The sequence below is a fragment of the Ixodes scapularis genome, unplaced genomic scaffold (assembly GCF_016920785.2).
Source record: "Ixodes scapularis isolate PalLabHiFi unplaced genomic scaffold, ASM1692078v2 PGA_scaffold8__174_contigs__length_109621045, whole genome shotgun sequence".
NCBI classification, from domain to species: Eukaryota; Metazoa; Arthropoda; class Arachnida; order Ixodida; family Ixodidae; genus Ixodes; species Ixodes scapularis.
Genome location: NW_024609883.1, coordinates 109,097,851 through 109,119,897, shown reverse-complemented (window position 1 = coordinate 109,119,897; position 22,047 = coordinate 109,097,851). Strand labels below are relative to the sequence as shown.

Genomic DNA, 22,047 nt, shown 5'->3' with positions numbered 1-22,047 from the left:
ACTGTCGGACACTGTTAGCGCGAACACGGCGTCGGCGCTTTCCAGCATGGGGGTATACATGCCAAACGAACGAAGGACATCTGGAAACCAAAATAGACGGCAAGAACTTTGCAGTAACACTGGATAACTAACTTCTTGTGCATGCAGACGATCAAAAGAAATTGAAAGCCACGTAATATAGTCCGATTTCCATTAAATAAGTACTGCTTTATTCTTTCTACTCATGTGCGAAGATGCTTGTTCTGGGTTCAAAGCATCACCCGCACGCTCCAAATCTTTCCAGATAGGGAGAAGCCAGAGAACAGGTGCCCGATAAAAGCTGCCCGTCATAGGAAATAATAAAAAGACACACCTTTTGTGGCCAACGTACTTTATTTTTTATGTTCAAATGTTTTTTAACCGATCGTAAAAATGCGCACGACGGAGTCATTTTCATATAATGATAGGACGTGCATATTAGCAATACATAAGCGCCACCGGAATGCTAGCGAAGCTTGAACACACTCTGCATTCCTTTCGATCGTTATTTTGCTTAGAATCGTCGCTCGTTTTTGCATACCTGCCGCGGAACAGAGCTTTGGGCCTGAAATACAGCGAAGTTTAACATCGTTCAGCGGTAAAGAAAAATGCTGTAACTAAAGCAATTACACTTTCACAATACCAATAAAGGTACATACTATTCCGTACGACAGAAATAACAAAACTTATTCATGTTGTTTTCCGGCGAAGAGACAAAATGCACGTGCGTTTTCCCATAGGAATGCACAGGAGCACCGCAAAAGTAGACTGGTTGCTTTCTGCTTCAATTTGCCTCCCGGAAGTCGCGTAGACACTAGCGCCAGTTGAACCTCTAGCGTACATTATAATAACTCTATGATTCAGATTTCTACCACCTCTACCTAGGCTTTTACGTCAAAATACAAAAGCGGAAGATGGCGGAAAAGGCGGCAGCAACCACACTAACTAGGTGGCGCAAGCCACTGTCTAATTCAAGAAACGCAGCTTATTTCTTGTCTTTCTTGCTTATTTTTGTGTATGCTGATCAGTGGCGCCCTCTTTTTTTACCTCTCTCCAGACGTTCGGGGCACACCGTAGACATGGCGACCTCGCGGCTTCTCAAGGGTACGGCGATTCTGCTGCAAAATGCTACAAGAAAAACATACGTAAGCCCTCTAGACTTATTTTTAGTGCGCAGTACGACGCTTACTTAAGATTCAGCGTCTTCCCTGGGTTCGTTTCAACGAAAATGAAAGAGCGCCATACCTTCCATAGATTCGGCGTGTCCGAGGTGCCCGATGTTGCCGCAGGATTCGCTTTTCATTGAAGACCTATTTTGAAGCTCTGATATATGCCAGCTTGTTAGCTTCAGCTGGTAGTTTGTGTGAACTCTGAAAGTTTTGCTCATGATAAGATCGGTGACCTAACTAACACCAGTGTCCTTGTCCGCTTCCAGAACTTTTCAAAGCATGTCGCATTCGCTTGAATGTATGGAACGAACCGCAAATCTGACCAAAAAGAAAGTTGAGGCAGGCTCTTCATTACCTCTATGTTGTGTTTTGTATATGTATATATAGTATCGGGAGGGACGCTACGGTCTATCCATGCTTTGCACCTGACGTCCTCCCGTCAGCTTTCCAGCCACCACCGAAGAGGGAAAGGAGGAACTCCCCTCTCACCGGGACTCTCTTCCGTGGTGGTGCGAAATCGGTGATGTGACGTCAGTGCAAAGCATGTATACCAGGAGTCACAAAATCATTTAAGTGGTGGCCAGATAGATAGCCCAACCCTCGAAAGGACCAAAAGAAAAAACTCGCTCCCTTTTCCAAGGTGTTCAAACACAGCACGTGTACCAAATGTATGCAAAGTAGTAGATTATCAGGGCACACATTCAAATATTAAAAATATAAAAGATATGAACCCATCTTTGTGCCCTCCAAAATGCAAAAAATAAATTGATTAAAAAAAAAAGTTCGAGGACATTTAAGCATTTTATGAGTTGTGAATGCAAAAGCACGAATGTCGTTCTTCCAGCCCCTTAGTTCCTTTGCGACGTAGGGGCGTAAATGCCCACGTTTCACTACTGCCGAGGTAGCAGCTGACGGTCAAGCGCGTGCTCACGTGAAGTGGCCGTGTCGCGCTGAGCTCGGCCGTGCAGCCTCTCCGGAGTCTGCCTGGGCGGGCTCTGCGGCCACTGCTCCCTCTTGCCGGCGGCCAAGCTGCTGCGTGCGCTGCGCCGCCATGGAGAGGGCTTCCCTGGTGACATTTTTTGGAACTACGCTGCGCGAGAGCCAATGGGAGCCCCGTTCCTTGATGACGCTTGCCAGCCAGTGGGAGCCTATCCATCAGATCGCACGCAAATTCTTAGTCATCGTCGTCTGCTTCACAAGCCAGAGAAGCTGAGAGAAAGAAAAATGTGGTCGGGTGGAGCTATGTGTTTTCCGGCCATGAGCTTCCATGCTCGTGTTTCAGGTTCAAGCAGTTGAGTTTTTTTACTTTATTGAAAATATATGTGACTCTACAGCAAAACGTTGGCTGGGTAGTCTCCTGACCCCATATTAAATCAAGGTAGCAATGCAGGCGAGTTGGTTCATGATTTAAAGAACTAAAAGCAGCGCACAAGAAGACTGGGACAAAGAGAGAAGCGCACAGGGCGGGCGCTGCAAATGGTGCACTATTAAATTGTCTGGCAAAAAATAAGAAGAAAAAAACATGTTTTTGGAGGGTGTTAGAGTGTCTTTAACTTGCAGAACTGGTAGGCCAAGTCCCCACATGTGAAAGTTAATTTCCTCACCTTCTCTGCATATTTTTTTATTTCTTCCTAACAAATATGCTGGGGCTTTTCCTCTACTAAAGTGCATAACTTCTAGCCCACAAAGATTTTCAGATTTTTTACTCCTTTTTTTTTCCAACCATAGCTGTGAAATAGGTTAAACTTTAAAGGCAATATTAGAAACAACATCCCTCAAAGAAGTTCGATACATTTAATCCGAAAATTGTCACAAAATCTGCATTGTAGGTTGAGACCGAATTGTTTAGGGATAACACCTAAGCCGGTGGTCGGGTTTGAGCCTAACCACCCGATTCACGTCACAAAAAAATTTTGACGACGACGACATTGTGATGACAAACTGCTGTACCTTTCGCGTAACATTTATGCGAGTCGTCGTCAGGCTCCATCTCGCACGACAAAGAGTGAGCAGGCATCCGCAGAAATTGAGCTGTCCCTTTTGGGTCACCGTTGCAGTCCCGCCGTCTGCATCAGCTGGCGACGACGACATTCAGCCAGACGCTGCTGAATGTGCCGGAGACGCGGGTGACTACGCTGGACAACGGGGTGCGGGTGGCCACCGAGGACTCCGGCAACCCGACGTGCACCGTGGGCGTCTGGATCGACGCCGGGAGCCGCTATGAGAACGAGAAGAACAACGGTGTGGCACACTTCCTGGAGCACATGGCCTTCAAGGTAGCGTCCGCTCCCTGTTGCTGTTCATTTTATCTCGCTGTGGCTAGAGTCACGAACTGTGGGAATCTGTTTCCTTGCATTGCTTGTGTAGTCAATGACAGGGTGACAACGGCAAGGAGGTCATTCAGTTGTCCTGCCTCCAGCCCAAGCTTCCTACCTCCGACGACACTTGGTCGTCTCGTCAGCTCTGAGCGTGCATGTACAGCCAAAGCGCGTAGAAGGCAAGGAGTGGGGTCTCCGAATGGGGGCGCCGTTCTCTACCTGTCAGTGACTAGAGTCGTTTTATGTCAGCATCAATTCCTGGAGACTCCTGTCCTAACAACTTTAGACCCGACTCTAGGGGGGGTCAGTGCCCGAGTGGGTTAGCACCCACCAGCTCGGAGCACGTGGAGCGAAAACTTGCGCTGCAGAACCCAGGGATCCTAGGTTCAACCCCCACCTTTGCCCGTTTCGATCTGGATGAGCATCAGACCGGTGTGTGATACACTTTGAAGACCCCAGGCTAGCAGTTGTGCTGCACTGGCATAGCCTCTTCTATACTCACAAGGCCTGGCAGTTCGATGACGGAGCCAATAGAGTGCCCGGTCGTAGATTTGGAGCGCGAGGATCTGGTAGCAGAGAGCATTTCTCGGGGAATCTGGTATTCAGCGCACAGCTTTTGCAGCAGCGAGGACCCGAAACATGATTTTCAAACCCGACGAGAAACGAGGCCGTAGCGCGAGGGACACGAGAAGCATGAGCGGACATTCCATCGCTCGGGACAAACATGTTTCGGTGTCTCGTCGCGGCGGGGCGCCCGTTACATGACTCTTGTCTGCCGCTCTACCTTTTCACTTTTGGCAGCCGCGTCGCGTGACGACCTGCCAGGCTTGGTCAGTATAGAGGAGACTATGGCACTGGCTAAATTGCTCGTCTACAGCTGAGACAAGTCACCCATTGAGGCAGACTAACTTACAGCTGTATAAGCATACACACACCAATTTTTTAGACCAAACTCTTGTTTTGCTGAAATTTTGCCAACTGGGTGAACTCCAACTGTGTTATTTCTTCAAGTTACTATTCATAGTGTTTATCTCGAAAGGAAGTAGGTGGTAGGGTCAGTAATTGCGACAGAAAAAAGAAAGACTAATGTTCAGACAGTGAGAGTTTGACCCGTCTCCGAGGTATGTCGACGCTAGTTTGTGCTGTGGTATGATCATTAATATGACGTCTCCAATGTGCATCACGCGATAGTGATTAGAGAACCGCATGCTGGTATGAAGCTCATTCGGACCAAAACAAGCGGGGTGCAGGATCAAAGTCAAGGTTTACTATTTTTTGACTTCATGATGAACTCAGTTGGCTTGACCTTTCTCGTATTTGCATGGGGCACTACCTCTGTCCTATCTTGAAGAAAGAGTTGCGTGAAGTGAGGATGTTGTTTTGCTCACAGGGCACCTCCAAGCGGTCCCAGACGGACCTCGAGCTGGAGGTGGAGAACATGGGAGCCCACCTGAACGCCTACACGTCCCGGGAGCAGACCGTCTACTACGCAAAGTGCCTGTCCAAGGACATGCCCAGGGGTGGGTGAGCTTGCACTAACGGCCAGTCGGCATTGAAACTTCTCGTATATATTGAAAGAACAGAATCCTCGTGTCCAGTAATATAATGCTGAAGCGTGCATTTCCATTGCGTTCCATTAGGTGCATTGAACTTGAGTCGTAGGTGTCGGAAAAGGGTTCTAAAGCTGGTGTGTCAAAAACTTGCCAAGTATGTCATGGGAAAGTCCTTGTGATGGTGGAAGGCACTTTTTAACCGCCATCCTCTAGGGTGGTGGTTCTCAACCACAGATGTCTAGGGGACCGCTTTTTGGTCGGCGGAAGTGATGGCAGACTCCATCTGCCAGGGGCGGGGGTGGTATTGAACGATTGCAGTGACAAACGGGTAAATGAAGAACATTAAATGCGTGCAAACCAACTTTGCAGCCCTGAAAACAGAATAATCCACCCTACTCACTTAGTGCACATGGTTTCGCCTATTGGGGCTGCCAGCATCAATAAAAAAGAAAAATGAGTGTTTGGTTCAACTGAAGGCCTAAGGCTTTGGGGATCTTAAGAAAGCCTTCAGGGACCCCAGAGGGTCCGCAGGCCCCCATTTGAGAACCACCGCTCTAGGGCAAAGCCGACGGTCACTGAAGTTTTAGCCGGATGAATGGTTCACCTTGCTGTCATCTGGTCTCTTCAACGAAACAAGTGTACGAAGTGGCCCGCGGTGTTTGTGTATGTGCCCCGCACCATTAGGCCAGGAATCGGAAAATAAATTTGCAGACAATGTGCTGCATGGCTGATACGGCACGGCATCACATTCGGTTGAGGCCGCACAGCGGTAATAATGGCAAAGAGTGGAGAAATGTTTTATGTTGTTCAGAGAGTTACCAATAAGCAGCTGCTATACTTCTTTGCTTCATCATTAGGGAGACCTGGAAAAGATGTATCCCTCACTCGTACAATTATGGAGTATTGTTGTAAAGGCCGTCGCTAAAGTTGCCCCTCCGCAGCGCGCCCGTCCCCACGGTGCTTTTCCTTTCCCGTCTTGCGCAGCCGTGGAGATCCTGTCAGACATCCTGCAGAACAGCAAGTTTGGGGAGGCGGAGATTGAGCGGGAGCGTGGGGTGATCCTGCGGGAGATGCAGGAGGTGGAGACGAACCTGCAGGAGGTGGTGTTCGACCACCTGCACTCGGTGGCCTTCCAGGGCACCCCTCTGGGACTCACCATCCTGGGACCCACCGAGAACATCAAGTGAGTGCACCCGCGGACCTCTTGACCCCGTGGCCTTCGACAGAGTGCCTAGAGCGCGTGTTTGTTGTGTCCTACAAAGCTTTTCCTCAATTTACGCCCAACAACGTCAGACAACTGTCCTGTTACTGCCAGCCGTGTCGTCTACTGTTGCCGCTCAGTGCACTGAAACGAGGGCAACGCATTTAACTTCTCGGTGCAGCGTTTTTTACAACTACTGGCAATACAGACATTGACCGATAATGAAGTCCCGAAGTGGGTCGGTTGCGATTTATTTGTTCGTTTTATACTCGGTGTTAGGGGAATTACGGATTGCAATGGTGAACAACTTTGCCAACCATGAGCGTTAGTTTTCGCACCCTGTAACGTTTAATTCCGTTGACCAGAGTTTGTATCGTAGAGGAATACGATTCAAGTCGTGCTGTAATTGCTAGGAATCGGAGCCGTCGGGTGTCAAGTGGTATGTAGGCGGCGCAGTGATCGGCCAGTGCTATGATCGAGGAAGAGACAGTTCTGGGATTGCAGTTAGATGGTAAAGTTTAAGACATTAAACTTCGATTTCTAATTTAAGTTGCGCCTTTTTTGGCTCATAGGCACGAATGGCGTAGCATAAATTTGGATGAAGAGTTGACTCGTGTACCGTAATGTCTCGAAAGATAGCCCTATTTCGCCCTACAGGGAGCAAATGGACTAGGGTGGTAAAATATCCTTAACACGCAATGAAAAAAAGTAAAGGTAAATGGTAAATAAGCGTTGGTATTTGTGTGCGAACCTATTTGGGCCTATCTTAGTTCGGTTCTTCACTGCGGAAGCTACGGGCGATGGAATGAGGAAAGCCTCTTTTGAATGAATTCTGAGTGAGAGGCTAATCCCCGAGGGAGCGCAAAGCGATGTGGGGTTTACAAAAGAGGGTCTGGGTTACAGGAAATCTTCTCCTTCCCCTCCTTTTCAACTGCTTGGGTTACACTCTCTACTCTGTACCTTTGGCAAGACTGAGAGTATAGTTGGAAGTTTCTCTTTGTTCTCACGTTGTCTGGTGTCTGAGAGTGACCCACTGCACTGGCGTGTATTACCGTCTGCAGGAGCATCCAGAGGCAGGACCTTGTGGACTACATCTCGCTGCACTACAAGGGACCACGCATTGTCCTGGCTGGAGCCGGAGGTGCGCTCTTCACTCTCGCTTCACTGTTCACTTCCGCAGGGTTAGGCGCTGACAATGACTCGATAAAAAAAAACTATTGAAGAAAATGCTGGCACGACAAAACCCAAACAAGGGTTCTCAAAGTGGAAGGAAGTAGTAGACCCCTTGGAAACAGCTGCCCTTTATGGGAACTAGATGGCATTTTGGGGCAACGGTTGGGCTTTTGTTTAAAGGGATGCTAAACTGATCTCGAGCTCACAAAACAAGGCTGGAGCGATAGGCGGGACGCTTCAAAACCCAAATACATCACTCATACTGCGATATCTAACGAATGGCCATATTTTCGGAAAAAAAACTTTGTGATTAGACAAGGCTGACGGGACATGTTGCGACGCGGTTCTCATTCCGTGTCCTCTTCGCTTCGTCCCCTCGAGCAGGTGAACCGAAGCGAGGAGGAGAGAAGCGCTTTTCCTCATTCTCAACTGTTTGAAGAGAATCGTGATGTCACATTCCTCGCTTGATCGTGCCATTCTTTTCCAAAAATACGGCCGTCTGTTCGAAAATATTGACGTGTGACGGATTCTTTGGAGGTGATAGCATCCCGTTCAATGCTTCTGCGGCCTTATTTTTGTGAAATCCCAATTTCAGTTGAACATCCTTTTAACCGGGTGCAGAACTGCCGAAGGAATGCAATTACGATTTTGTTGGACGATGTCATTTCGAAAAACCAAGCGAAACTGAGGACCAAGTAATACAAACTGTTTTGTATTTTGTTCAAAACGAGGGAACACTTGCTCCACTCTTCATATCAGCTGTTGGCTTCCCAAGCCTTTTTTCTTCTAGCTTTTCAACTCGCATAACTTCCGAATAAGGAGTGTGATTTTTTTCGGTGTTAAGTTCATGGATTTTTTGAAGCTCGATTCTTTAGCTAATGTGGAATGTTTGCTCAAATTCTTAAATTAAATAATTGCTACATTTTTTTTTTTTTTTCAAGAAAGGGTTTTTTGGAAGAAAAAGGTAGCAAGGGTTGCTTTCCTCGTCCTCTTTTAAATAAGATTGAACTAAAGAAACTCGGTCTGCTTAGTCATAAGCTGCGAGACTCAGGAAATCTGCCAGTCTACATCCTCTTTTAACGTGCGTCCTTAAATGGCATTCAGTGTCCGTCCGGTATTGTTTTCTCTGCATGCAAACGTCTTGGGTGCCACTGTGTGGCTTGTGGACAGGTGTGAACCACGACGAACTGGTGAAGCTGGCCAGCCAGCACTTTGGCTCCATCAAGACCGACTACGACGCCAAGGTTCCTCCTCTGGACCTGCCATGCCGCTTCACCGGGAGTGAGGTGGGCACTCTGGGGTCGTCTGCTCTCTTTTAACTGAAAGTTGGAGTTGTGTGAATTGCATCTTGTGTAGTACGACACAAGCACACTAGCAGTACATGAGGGTAAGGATCCTGTTTAATTTTCGCTACAACATTTATCTAATGAATGGATTTTGTTTTTTTTTCTCCTTCGGAAAACTTTAAATTTTTTTACCGTGGTGCTTCGCAGTGCCAAAGGCACCCTAACCACTTCAGCTGAATCGTGCTCGCAGGTTGGATGCGAGCAAGCTTGAGACTACGCTTGGTAACAATCAAATCTGGCCTGAAGATAGAATAATAATAATATTTTTATTCCTAATCCATTCGGTAGGGGAATTTAGGGAAAAATTGCCGAAAAATAAGCTTCACGAGCTCCCTCTTCCTTTGAGATTATACCAGTGATGCGATTATTGCGGCCAAGCTGCTCCAAGGGGCTAACACTGCTACATCGTGCTACATCTTGCCAAAATATGGGTAATCGGCACCAAGCTTGGTCCAAACGACCGATTTCAGTCGCCTTTCAAAACCGAAACTGAGTAGCGTAATAGAGCATGGGTGTGTTATGTGGCGCAAGCGGCCGCCCCACGCAAAGCACCCTGCATCAATTGTCCATCCCGTCTTGCATGGTTTTCCCGCCCTCTCGCGTTTCGCGCGCTCGTCGTCTGGCGGGTCTTGTCTCACGTCTTTTTTTAAATATTTTCAACGATAGACGCGGGTGTGTGCGGACGCTTCGACGCTAACGTGCCGGGTAACAGCCACGCGATCATGCTGTGAAACGAAACCACGTTTTTGCTTGGCGGAAGTTACTTTGTGAGCTGAAGCACTTGCTCCTGAAAGCGACGGCTGTGGAAAAACTATATTTGGTCCCTGGCTTCCAGTCGCCTTGGTCGGGTATTGTCGGCCTCACGTCGCCGCAGACATGGCGCTTTCTAAAATAAAACTAAGCACCGCCGCATGTTCATCAACAGTCCTGTCCTTGTTCAGTTCATACGTTACTACAAAAATACCTCTTTAACTCAAAGACTGTTGTGTCGAAGTACTGATTACCTAGGTTTCTCTCAGTGGGCTTTCTTTCGAGAGGGACCCCGGTACGTGAAAAATCTGCCGCGAAAGAAAGTTGGTGCAGAGAAGGAAGCTAAAGCAAAGAAGGCAATGTCTGCACGCTGAACGTGCACAGCGCGCTTGTCATGCTTTTGGTTTCGATCAAAAAGTCGTTGTCTTCGCTCGCCCAATGAAGCACGCGCAACTGCAAGCCTGCGAAGTTTCCCTCACGTGCATGCGAACATGATTGAACGACAGAGGTACCAGCCGGGACGCTTGCAATCCATTGTTTTACGTTTGCTTACTTTTGACGAAAATCTGGCTTGTCGGGAACCAGTAAAACGGTGGCAAGTGGTTTTTCGGAATTGCTCGGCAATGCATACAGCAACGTGCTGTACACTTGTGGGGTGTCTCAGCAGTAAAACCACAAGCAGCGAGTTCCGTCACAACAAGTCACATCAGGGTGCAACACAACACAAAGTTGTTCGTTTGTACAGCACTTAAAACAAATATTTTGATTTTTCTAAGAATATCTGCTCCAGAAGCCACTTTTGCTGCTCCGAAACACCGTTTTGGCTGCTTCGAAAGGTGCTCCAAAATGGCCTAAGCCAATCACATCACTGTTATACAATTCATTCGTATCATTTCATTTGTACGAAACAAATTATTTCATTACCCTTTTGACGATACTACTTTTCTTATGCAGAAGGTTAAAAATATGTGATTTGTACTGAGCTGTACTTTCCCTTTAAGTCATGCCTAAACCAGGGAACCATTCTGCATTGGGATAGGGGTAAATTAGAGCAAATGAAGGTTCCGGGATACCCCGAGAAGCATACCAGCAAGCCAACTTGCTGAGTCATGCTCCGTTCAGGTAAGAGAACTCGAGACATTGGGTGGCCTCTGCAAACGAGCGGTTCTGTTTGGTTCCAGTTTCAAGGGTTTGGTGGCTCTGACAAAGCCGCTGCTAATGAACTGGCCACCAGAGCCGGCCATTAGCTACTGTTGCCTGTTCGTCACTCTTTGCTTTTGCCGCAGGTGCGTGTTCGTGACGACGACATGCCGTACGCCCACGTGGCCATTGCAGTGGAGAGCTGCGGGTGGGCTGACCCCGACAACATCCCCCTCATGGTCGCCAACACCGTAGGTGCCATTCACCCTTTTTAGGTTTCGATCTGGATGAGGGTCGTACATAGAGCTGCATCTGTGCCCGTGTTTGGCGACTGCTGGCAGTCAAAAGACTTAGACGCCATATCTGTGCTTGCCATCTTATAATCTTAGACGCTGGTGAATTTTAGAGCGCAGCTCTTAGGCACCCGTTTCTGGGTTTCGCGGCGTCACCGAGGGCGTCGGCGTATCCACGCTAAATTTAGCGGGAAAATTGACGTCACGTGACCTCAACAGCCATTCAATTCCCCGCTAAACTTAGCGGGCAATTGAAATGCTGTTGCATACCTGCCAAGTTTTACGATTTTATTGTAAAGTGTCCGCTTTCCTGTGCTTTCTTACAGTTATCTTATTAACAACAATATTTGTAAAATAACAAAAAAAAAAAATTTGTTATTTAAGCTGCATCTCGCCTGTTTACAATTTGGGGTTGGCAACTTTGGTACATTGACTTGTATGCCAGGGGGCACAAGCTACCGCTCCTCGTTGTGAGGCAATTGTCATTGAGGTCAGTGTAGTAAGGGGTGGTATAGCCCAGATCTGTGTATAGAGAGAGATTGGTCCATGGGAGGCGCAGGCAGAGCCAGGGAGTGCACCAGACTCGGAAAGAGGGCTTGGCATGCTCTCTTGACCAACCAGAAGCCGAAAAGAATCCCCTAGCGGTGGTAGCGAGAAAGGGTTCCGATCTAAGGCCTATGCTCGTAAATGGTTTTAATAAGCGTGTAAGAGTGAAGTGTAGTAACAACCGCTGTGAACGTGCCGTTCACAGCGGTTGTTGTAGAGATGTTAAAGAGGAAGAACTTTGCTCTTTAACGTCTTTGTTAAACCAGGCACAGGCAAAAGAGTTTTCAGTAAAGTGAAGAAGGCACACACGCAGTTCCGCTCCTCTATGTCGAAAAACACTCTTGAACAGTCGTTAGTGGTGAGATGCAGCCAGTCCGGAAAGTGCCATGAACAAGTGTTCGACAACAACTTCCTAAGAAAAGCAAAAGCTGCAACTTCCTCAGTGTTAGCCCAACCTTCTACTTCTAAAGAGTAAGACATTTTGTGCAATGTATGATGTGTTTGTGCCCAAGTTGAGGCTTTTTTTTTTACCTAAACCAAGTTTTTGAAGAATAAAACAGTTTTCGTATTTCTTCACACAATTGTGTTTTTTTTTTTTTTTTGGCGTCCCCTGTAGTATTTTCAGCATTGTAGGGTTGGCAGGTCTCCTGTTGAGGTTACGTGGCACCATTTTTTCAGCTAAATTTAGCAGGGAAAGTGTGGGAGGAGTGGAGGGTATGTAGAGGGGGAGGGTACAGAGGAGGATGGGAAAGGAGAAGCAGGGGAGAGGAGGAAGAAAAGAGGCAGGGAGGGTATGGAGGAGGAGGAGGGGCGTACACCCACTTCTTCTCCTCCTGAAGAGCCGTGTTCTAATTTCGCGTTACAGTGATTTGTAAACATCTTTCACTTTTTAACTTTACTTTTAAAGAACAAAAAAAAAAAAAAGAGCTTGTGGCTATTATGAGATACCGAGTAAGCGCCCGCTAACAATTGGGAAATAATCTTGATAAACTGTAAAATGAGCGCTCAGATTTGAGAGCAAAAATGCAGAAGGGACTCACGAGAGGGTGGTCTTCAGCACTTTGCACCGGCGTGCACAGTGAAGCAGCCAAAGCAGGGTTGCACCTTTTGCTTATTCTTCAAAAGTGGGTGCCTATACACCTTTTCTATCTGAGCGCCGCCATCTTCAACTCTTGACCTTCCGGTATGCGTAAAAACATTGCTTTTCTTTCACCTCGCCAGTAGAACGTGTTAGCATTTTAATTGCAACCGTCAGTCGTTCTTGTTATGACCCTTTTATACTTTTTTTTACTTGTTCAAGGTTGAAATCTCTTGCTTTTTGTTCGGAACGCATACCGGATAGGGGGACAACATGGCTGGGTGCAAGGCTAAATGAAAAGGTGTATTGTAACATGAGTATACACTCGGCCTTTTACGCTAATTTGCAGCTGGTCAGTTTAAAATTAGATGACATCCCAACAATGGGCTGATTGGCGCTTGTGACCCCGCAGCTGATTGGCAACTGGGACCGCTCTCACGGAGGCGGTGCCAACGTGTCGAGCCGCCTCGCCGAGGAGTGCGTCAAGGACCCGGACAATGCCTGCCACAGCTTCCAGTCCTTCAACACCTGCTACAAGGACACCGGACTCTGGTGAGGACATGTCCTAGATGGCAGCTTCACTGATGTTTAGCTGGACGAGTCGGCCAATAGTTCAGTTAAGCAGCTGCAATCTGTTGCTCACTGGAAGTGATTGGTCGGTCATTTGTTTGATTGGTTGACCAAACAGCTCTGATATGCCACTTCCTGAGAGCGACAGATTAGTTAATTATTTGATTCACTAGCCAATCAAGCAGCTGTGATATTCCTCTTCCTGGGAGTGATTGATTGGTCAGTTTGATTGGTTGACATGCGAGTTGATCAAACAGCTTTTGAGGTCACTTGATCAGTCAGTTGCAGTTTGATTGCCTGACAGACAGTCACCCAGACAGCTGTTACGCTGCTTTCTGGCAGTGATTGATTGGTCAATTTCTCTCTAAATGGTCAACCAATCTACAAATCATAACATCCTCATTTATGGTGTCTGATAGTTCATTGCTCTGTAGTGTGTCGGCATGCATTCTGTCACGTGAGCTGCAAAAGTTGTGTATACAACTAATTGAGCAATCAACCAGACAGCTGCAGTGCTGCTTTCTGATGTCGCTTGATCGGTCAGATGTCTAGCAGCATCTAAACATTCTACCGTATGAACTACCAAACTTAGGTGTGATCCCACATTGTAGTGGCTGATGGACTTATGAATCGAACAGTTACTACGGTGTAGACCGCATATAACGTATGTCGCGGGAGTCGCGAAAATCCGCACTATAAGCGGTACCGCGTTATAACCAAAACATCAATTTTTTCAGGCCAAAATACATGCCATGAGACAACTTACCTTTGTAAAACAATTTATTTTATCTTAGATGAAAAATAAAGCTTAGTTTGAGGAAAGTCTTTATTTCACCAGACTAGTACACTTCTCTCTCAAGTGAGTCACACATTTTGAAAGAAATGAGCGACTTTTGCCTGGCGCAGCCTTTTAACGGCATCGCGGGTTGCGGACGGACGTTGCGAGCGTTCAGGATTGCTAACCCTAATCACTTGGCTCCAGCGATGAAAACTCGTGAAAATTCGCATCCTTTATATGGTACGCGCCAGTAATACCTTCAACTTGAGCACAGGCATGAAATGCTCCAAATAAGAAATCCGAGCAATGTTCGAAAACACAAATGCTTAGAAATCACCACTGTAGTCGAAGTAAACAAACACGACGACACGGGCGTTTCTGCCGTCTTGAGAGTGCCGCCACAACATCGCCGCACGAGTAAGTGGATCTTCCCTTCTAGTACGTGCTGGGTTATCATAGCGACACACAACCAAAATTCACAGTCAAGGATAGCACTTTTACGCGGAACGATGAGCTTCCACCATGCCGTCTACGTCGACGATCACAACCGACGCCATGTTTGCGGATAGAAGAAGCCGGCCCGCGACCGGCATGCAACGCGCGCAAACACTTCTCTTCGACCTGTGATTGGTCTGTCGTTGCGGTTGTTTCCAACGCAGCGGAGGGATGCACGCACTGTGGACGCACGCACGTGAACGACACATGTGTGCGTCCCTCCGTCGCTATGGCAACTGAAGCCTCTCTCTTCGCTTCTCCCCGCTTCTTCGAGCAACCTCCTTGCCCTGCAAGTGCTGCTTGTGGCTAGCGCCGTTATTTAGTGTAGCACAGGGAAGCATGCTCGCTGCGCCGGTCAGACGGCGCGGTCGGCGGGCTCTTCCAGAAACCGCACTATAACCGGTATTTCCCTTCGCGCGCCTGCATTTTAAGCGGTATGCAGTGATGTGATTGCTGCGCCAATTGTGCCAAACTGCGCCAAGGGGCTAACCCTGCTACATCCTGCTACATTTTGCCAAAATAGGGGTAAACTGCACCAAGCCTGCGCCAAAGGACCATTTTCGGTCGCCTTTCAAAACACCGAAACTAAACTGAGTACTGTGATTGAGCACGCGTGAGGTAGGTGGCGCAAGGGGCCGCCCGACACAAAGTACCCTGCATCAATCGTTCATCCGGTCCGCCCCCCCCCCCCCCCCCCCCCCCCCCCCTTGCATGGGTTTTCCCACCTTCTCTCGTTCCGCGCTCTCGCAACTTCTTGTCTCGCTTTTCTTTTCTTTTTTAAGGATAGGCGCGGGAGTTACTTTGTGAGCTGGAGCACTCTTTCCTGAAAGCAACGGCATTGGGAAAACTATATTTGGTCCCTCCCTGCCAGTCGCCGTGGTCGCGCGACGTCGGTTGTTACCGTCCCCACATCGCTGCAGATACGGCGCTTTCTAAACTGAAACGTAAGGTCCGCCCTAATGTTCATCAACATTCCTGTTCTTGTTTAATACGCTGCTACAAAAATTCATCTACCTCAAAGACTGCTGTGTAAAAGTATTGATTACTTAGGTTTATCTCGGTAGGCTTTCTTTCGAGAGGGACCCCGGTGCGTGAAAAAATCTGCCGCGAAAGACAGTTGGTGGAGGGAAGTGAGCTAAAGCAAGAAAGGCAATGTCTGCACGCTGAACCTGCACAGCGAGCTTGTTTTTCTCGAGTTCAGTCCTTGCACAAAGCGCTCCAAGAACACTCGAGATGTCTTGCATCGGTGTGCTTAGGTTCTTTTTTTTTTCTGTGTGTTTAGCTTTTGACCTCGCCTGCCGGCCTGGCGAGCACGTGCCGCTGGACTGTTTTTTTTGTTTTTTTTCGTATGCTGGACAGTTTTATTTTCCCGACAATTTTGGGAACCAGTTAGCGACGGAGCGGAGTGGCATGGTTTCAATCGAACAGCCGTCTCCGCTTGCGCGACAATTTCGCATTGCACTGCAGTAGTTACGTGTTTCATCAGTTGGAGACTGCTTTCATTTATTATATCACTAGTCAACCTAATGCTGCGCTATTTAGTGCTAAGCGGGTCAATTTTAAATAAATTTTATTATGTGCAGTTTGGTTCTTATTTACTTATAGCAAATACATATACAAGATGTCACAAAAAAAAAAACAAAAAAAAACTCGGTGTTTTTTTATTGCAAAATTAAACTAGGCATCGCCGAACGCTCATTCTCCACCCAAAGGTAGCGCGAGAGGTCACAACCAGATGCCAAAGTTTCAGCCCGATCCGATAACTTAATCAAAAGTTATTAGTGATTTTCTGAAACTTTCAATGGGAAAATGGCGGCCGACGGAGTTTTCATACACATGGGGCTCTATGGCACCAGAAACCGAAAACCGGCAGAAATGGGCTCCTTTGTCCCATTGAAATTTTCAGACAATCACCTCTAACTTTTGAATAAAATATTGGATCGGGCTGAAACTTTGGCCTCAGGTTGTGTCCTCTAGCGCTACCTTCGGGCGGAGAATGAGCGTTCGGCGATGTCTAGTTTATTTCTGCGGTGAAAAAAACCCTGTAAATTTTTTTTTGTGACACCCTGTATATGTATCATTTAACTGAAGCATTGTAAAATCTGCCATGTCATTGGCATTTCAGTTAACATGTTGAAAGACCCCCAGGTAGTCTAACTTGACTATAATGTGTTTATTGCAGCGAGCAAAGTGTCCTTCGTTTGTCCGGCACGTAAAACAAATATTTTTATTTTTCTAAAAATATCTGCTCCAAAAGCTACTTTTGCTGCTCCAAAAGCCACTTTTGTTGCTCTAAAACACTGTTTTGGCTGCTCCAAAGGCCACTTGTCCTGCTCCAAAACATTGTTTTAGCTGCTCCAAGAGGTGCTCCAAAACAGCTTAGCCCAATCACATCACTGGGTATGTAATTACAGGGAGTTCTATGGGAGGTGAACCGGTGGTTTAAAGGGACCATGAAGGCAGTTTCGGAGCTTTATTCGAAGATTGAAATGGATGTCCGGCACGTCTCAGATACTGTTGACCAAGTTCTAGCTCGAACAGAAGTTTGGCTGCCGCACCAATCGAGCAAACAGGCGCGGTAATAATAGCGCCGGGAACGGTGCCTGAGACCCCACCGAGGTGGCGGCAGAAAGATGAACTAAAGTGCGCCGAAGCGTGACGACAACGGGCTCCTCGTCTGGCGATTGGTTCAAACGATAGACGCGCTCTTGGTTTCGATTTCGGTGGTGAGATGTGATGAAAAAAGTTTATTTGAACGTTGGATAATCTTATGAAGTTGTAGTTGGGAATTAATAGGTTTCATACTGTGTATAAAAGCATAATCTGAAGCGATCCCTCCGTTTGTCACTGGTTGAACGCATCCCGCACTGCTACCTCGGGCGCGTAACAAGCATCGAGCAACCATGGACAAAAAAAAGAAAAAGAGGTACGAGCGCCGGAGGCGGCGGACTTTTGGTTTTGGTTTTGTGCGTTATCTCGTGTTCGCTTTGCGAACTGGTGTCTCACCAATCATGCCGCGTTTATGTGCAGTAGTAGGTTGCGCGAAAGGTCGGCTAAAGACGTGCGGTCGATCGGGCGACGTTAGTTTGCTTAAACTGCCAACCGATGCTGCGCATTGCTGCATCGGTCGCCAATCCAGAGTTCTGCGTTTTTAGCAGCATCTCCCGTTCAGTCGGCGTGAGGTCGCTGAACGGGAGCTCAAACTTGTTTGCGAGCGCGGCGTTGTCGTCCATTTCTTCCAGGTTTTCTTCACAGACCGCCGTGCACTAGAGCGAACCACGGGAACCACACTGAGTGTGCACTAAATCCTACCGATGCCGACAGTGCTCCCTGACGTCACTTCTCTTTCCAGAGGCGAAAAAGGGAAGAAATCTGAATGTTTGTTTCGGTTTTGCAAATTTATTTGCAGGGACAGAAATAAGAGTCACAACATTCTAGAAAAAATTGCGTGGCATGCCAGGACCCCAATGCTTCCGAAAACACCTTCTTTTTTAAAAAAAAATTAAATTGCCTTCATGGTCCCTTTAAAAAAGCAGCGTTGTACCCGGTCCTGCACTATAAGCGGTTATGTTGTAAGAGGTCTATACTGTCTTCTGCTTTCTGAGAAATAATAATCGGTGAACCAATCACAGGCAGTCTCATTAGATCAAATTGAAACTAAGGGGGGGGACCTCAAAGAAACCGGTATTTTTACAAAATCGTGCATTTATTTTTACATGTTCAAATTGTAGTCACCTTCGCAGTGGTGTCCACCTGATGGAATGAGCGTGTCAAGCCATTTCTTCCAATGCACAAAATATCCTTTGAACTCATCAATTTGGATGCCTTTCAGTGCTGCCGCTTTTTGTTTTCACCCTTCTACATTAGCAAACCGTTTCATACTGAGAGCTTCTTCAATCCGGGGAAACAAAAAGTGACAGGAGCTCTGAAGGGTATCAAAATTGAGGAATTCAAAGGCTATTTTGAACTCCTGAAAGGAATGTCTCGACAAGTGCATTGCATTTAATGGAGAGTAGGTACTTCAAAAATGATTGAAATTTGAGTGTCTAAAACTTGTCTTCTTCCTGGGCAAATGGCGAGTTGCTCTCAACACTATTTAGAAACTTTGTCGTTCGTAATATACTTTTGTGTAGAAAATAAAAAGAGGCTGTTTTCTTTATTCAGTTTGCACTGTGGGAGCATTTGCCGCGTTGTTCCCAGGATGTTTTTTGAGTGGTGCATTTTTCTCTTCCCATTTTTCCAGGGGCATCTACTTCGTGTCGGAAGGGAGAGAGGAGATGGACTTCTTGGTGCACGCCATTCAGAGAGAATGGTCAGCTTCTCTTTGCACGTCCACAATGTAGATTTTCGTTTACACTGATGCACGATGTTTGCTTGCACTGTGTATCGTTAGTCTTTGGAATCCCGAAGTCTTCCGTAATTCTCTGGGCCGGTTGTACCTCTGTATAACCGGCCCAGAGAACCTGCCTGTTGTAGTATAGGATAGAGTGAATCAATACTGCAGGATGGTTCTTTTACTGGTACGTGCATTTGACGTACTGATGTAGTGAAGATTTTTCCTAAAAAAAAAATCTGAACAGTTACTTCATCTTGAATTTACTCTTATACAGCACAGATAGTCGGGGAGAATACACACTAAGGTGGGACACAATCGCGCACTAGTCAATTCAGTTCAATTCAATTTTATTCACTTCATAAAGGGGGGTGGAGGAGACGGAGGAAGGTTACAAAGTGTAACTTGACAAGAAGCTGTCCCCTCCACACAAACTCAACCAGCAAACAAATGCAGTGCGACAAACGTTCACAGAAATAAAAAAAGCAAGAAGTCCTACGGTTGTTTACCCTGCCACGTGATACTCCTGCACACCGAGACTAGGCAATAGTCTTTAGCCTTAGTCCCTAGTCTGCGGGACTAGGGACTACGGTCGCCGACCGATTTTTCGGACCTGGAGGGGACCCCGAAATTGTCCCAATAATCGATAGGTCCCAAACATTGATTTCAGCCAAATTATGAACTTTCCGGTCATATTCCGCTGCATATTGTTCATGCAACTTCCGCTTTATATTGTTTACTTCTCACTGGTTTGTTGATCTGTTTGATCATGGTGTTGCGCTTTGTCGGCGCCTTGGTTGACACAAACAGCAGAGTTGAAGTTGGCGCCATTTGGCACTATTTGGAGACAAGGTTTAGTCCACGAAGCTCGCCTCAATACTAAGCCTGTCGGCAAAACCTTTACGCTCAAAGACCACAAGAACGGCAGATGGCCTGTCTTCTCGCGGTCGCGCTCGAAAAACAGGGACCCCGCGAAGAACTGGAAGGACCATAAGAATGGGCAGACGGTGGCCATGTTGGCTATAGCGGAACCGGAAAACCCAACTATAGCCTCAACCCAGCTTGTTTATTGCGTAGGACGTGGCATCGAGGCTACAGGGCAAAATCAAAACAACCAAAATGGCAGCGCCTAAGCTCGTGGCGGCTGTTTTGTGGCTGTAAACTGAGGAAATCACACATTTTGTGGACGCCGAAGAATCGGCCTCCAAAAAAGTCGTCTGGTGACTGTGGTGGGCAGATATGTTGGGTCCTCAGAGTTTGCCTCTCAAAATGGTGGCGCGCAAAAAATCGCGGGTGGTGTTGTTGCTGATGTGCATCTTGTTGATCTTGTCGGACGTGTATGGGAGGGTAACGTTGACGTGGGTCCCTTTCTTGTGTCAGGATGCGCATCTGCATGAGCGCCACGGAGGGGGAGGTGACCCGGGCCAAGAACCTCCTCAAGACCAACATGCTGCTCCAGCTGGACGGAACCACGCCTGTGTGCGAGGACATTGGACGGTAACTGCCACCCTACCACTCTATAGTTCCATCTAAGCAAAAACAAAAACAAAAAACATGGCCGTCATTTGTTTTCAATGATTGAAGAGCGATTTTGCGATTGTCACCGCCGTAGCAATTTCTTTTGTTTTCTGATTGTGCGGATTGTTTTTCTCTCCAGGCAAATGCTCTGCTATGGCAGACGCATTCCCCTTCCGGAGCTCGAGGCCAGAATCGACGTGAGTAGCACCGCAGTGCCGGTCACTTATTACCGCCTTGTTCAAAGATGCTTCCAGAGAAACAGTTTAGTTGAATGCAGTCATGTTCCTTGTCCCTTTTCATCAAGCTGTCATTGTAGAAACAATTTTGTTTGGTCTCTCGCAGGCTGTGACCGCCCAGACAGTGAGAGACGTCTGCACCAAGTACATCTACGACCGGTGCCCCGCTGTTGCCGGAGTCGGTATGTGCATTCTTTTGTACAGCACTCTCAGTTATACAAATTCAAGCGTACTACATGTCATTTGCTGAACAGATTGGTCGAAGCTTTGCATCTGTAGACTTCCTCCTGCCTAATGTTTTTTTCCAAAGACCTTGAAGATGAAAGAGTTCAACTTGTTTGTGAACTCAGCTCTAGGATCTTTGAGAGATGATGGCTGTGACACCGATTTCTTTTCTGCCCCTACTGGTCACTCGAGCGTTTGGTAGAATTCAGTTAATATGTTCTTCCGGAGACCGCAGTGAAAAATAACTATGATCCGAGGAAGGTGTAATGACTGATGCAAGAGAGCATTTGGGTTAGCTTGGTGGACTCGAAAATTGTGCTTGCTGCTTAGATGTCAGCCCATATGAGCAGAAGTAGTTCTCCACAGCCATTAAAGCCTGGCTAAAATAAACGGCATAGTCCACTTAAGGGCATTGTCATTTGTTTTTCCAGATTACGCTTATTGCAATCTCTTGGCAAACATCAACAAGGTTTACTGTGAAGCAGCATGCTGCCAGATTAATTCAAATCAGACAGCATCTGGCACAGCATGTTTGTATGTAATCTGACTTGGTCTTGGTTTTGCAGGACCGGTGGAGGCCCTCACAGACTATGCCAACGTCCGCAGCAACATGTATCGTCTCCGATTCTAGGGGGGCCAGAATTCTCTCAAAAAGAAAAAGAAAATTGAATCCTGTATAGTAGATGGTTGCTTTCTGTTAAATAAAGGTGCCCTTGACATGTATGTGTGTGTCAATTTTTGTGTTAATTCATTATTGTGGTGTCCTTTTTGGTGGCTACCCTATTTACAAATTTAACTACCCATTGAAATATTCAGTATTCTGTTTCACTGGATGTGCGGTGAATGTTGCAGGTAGGTGTGTGAGATGTTACAATAATAAAATGTGGTTCCTGCATTTTTGCTTTTCTCTGTTGCACTTTCCCAGTCGCAGAGCTCGTAGCTGAGCATGTATGAATCGTGTATAGTTTAATGGAAAACTATTTTCGAGGGTTTCCGCCCTGAAAGTGTCGTACTCTTTCAATGTAGCCTCAGGATTTTGCATGGTAATCGAGCCTTAGCATTTTACATTTTGTTTTTCAATAGAACTACATTTGAAATAGAGTGACAATTAATGCAAGAACGAGTGTGCTAAAGTTGTCCAATCTCCATAGCAGTGACAACTGGGTCATCATGTCGAGAGTGATCTACTACTGCAGCACATGAGCGAATTTCTGTAATCGAGGGGATTAGAACGACAAGGGTTCTGAGCTTCCAACGAGCGCATGGAACTTGCTCGGTAGCATGGCTATGCGAGTTATTTCTTGAAG

General features: G+C 46.9%; 1 protein-coding gene across 2 annotated transcripts; it reads left to right on the top strand.

Moving 5' to 3' along the window:
- The first annotated feature begins 882 nt into the window (after window positions 1-882).
- Window positions 883-21,462, top strand: LOC8024783 (mitochondrial-processing peptidase subunit beta). 2 transcript variants are annotated; one of them, XM_002407062.5, is made up of 13 exons: window positions 883-1,163; window positions 3,245-3,463; window positions 4,896-5,025; window positions 6,043-6,241; window positions 7,321-7,400; window positions 8,603-8,718; window positions 10,815-10,919; window positions 12,998-13,137; window positions 18,672-18,740; window positions 20,142-20,258; window positions 20,419-20,476; window positions 20,622-20,697; window positions 21,307-21,462. In XM_002407062.5, exons 1-13 carry the CDS (start codon window positions 933-935, stop codon window positions 21,369-21,371), a joined length of 1,605 nt encoding a protein of 534 aa, XP_002407106.5. In that variant the 5' UTR covers window positions 883-932; the 3' UTR covers window positions 21,372-21,462. The 2 variants fall into 2 exon arrangements, with proteins under 2 accessions (XP_002407106.5, XP_042142671.1); XM_042286737.1 differs by having other exon boundaries at window positions 1,040-1,163; window positions 20,419-20,697.
- The last annotated feature ends 585 nt before the right edge of the window (window positions 21,463-22,047 follow it).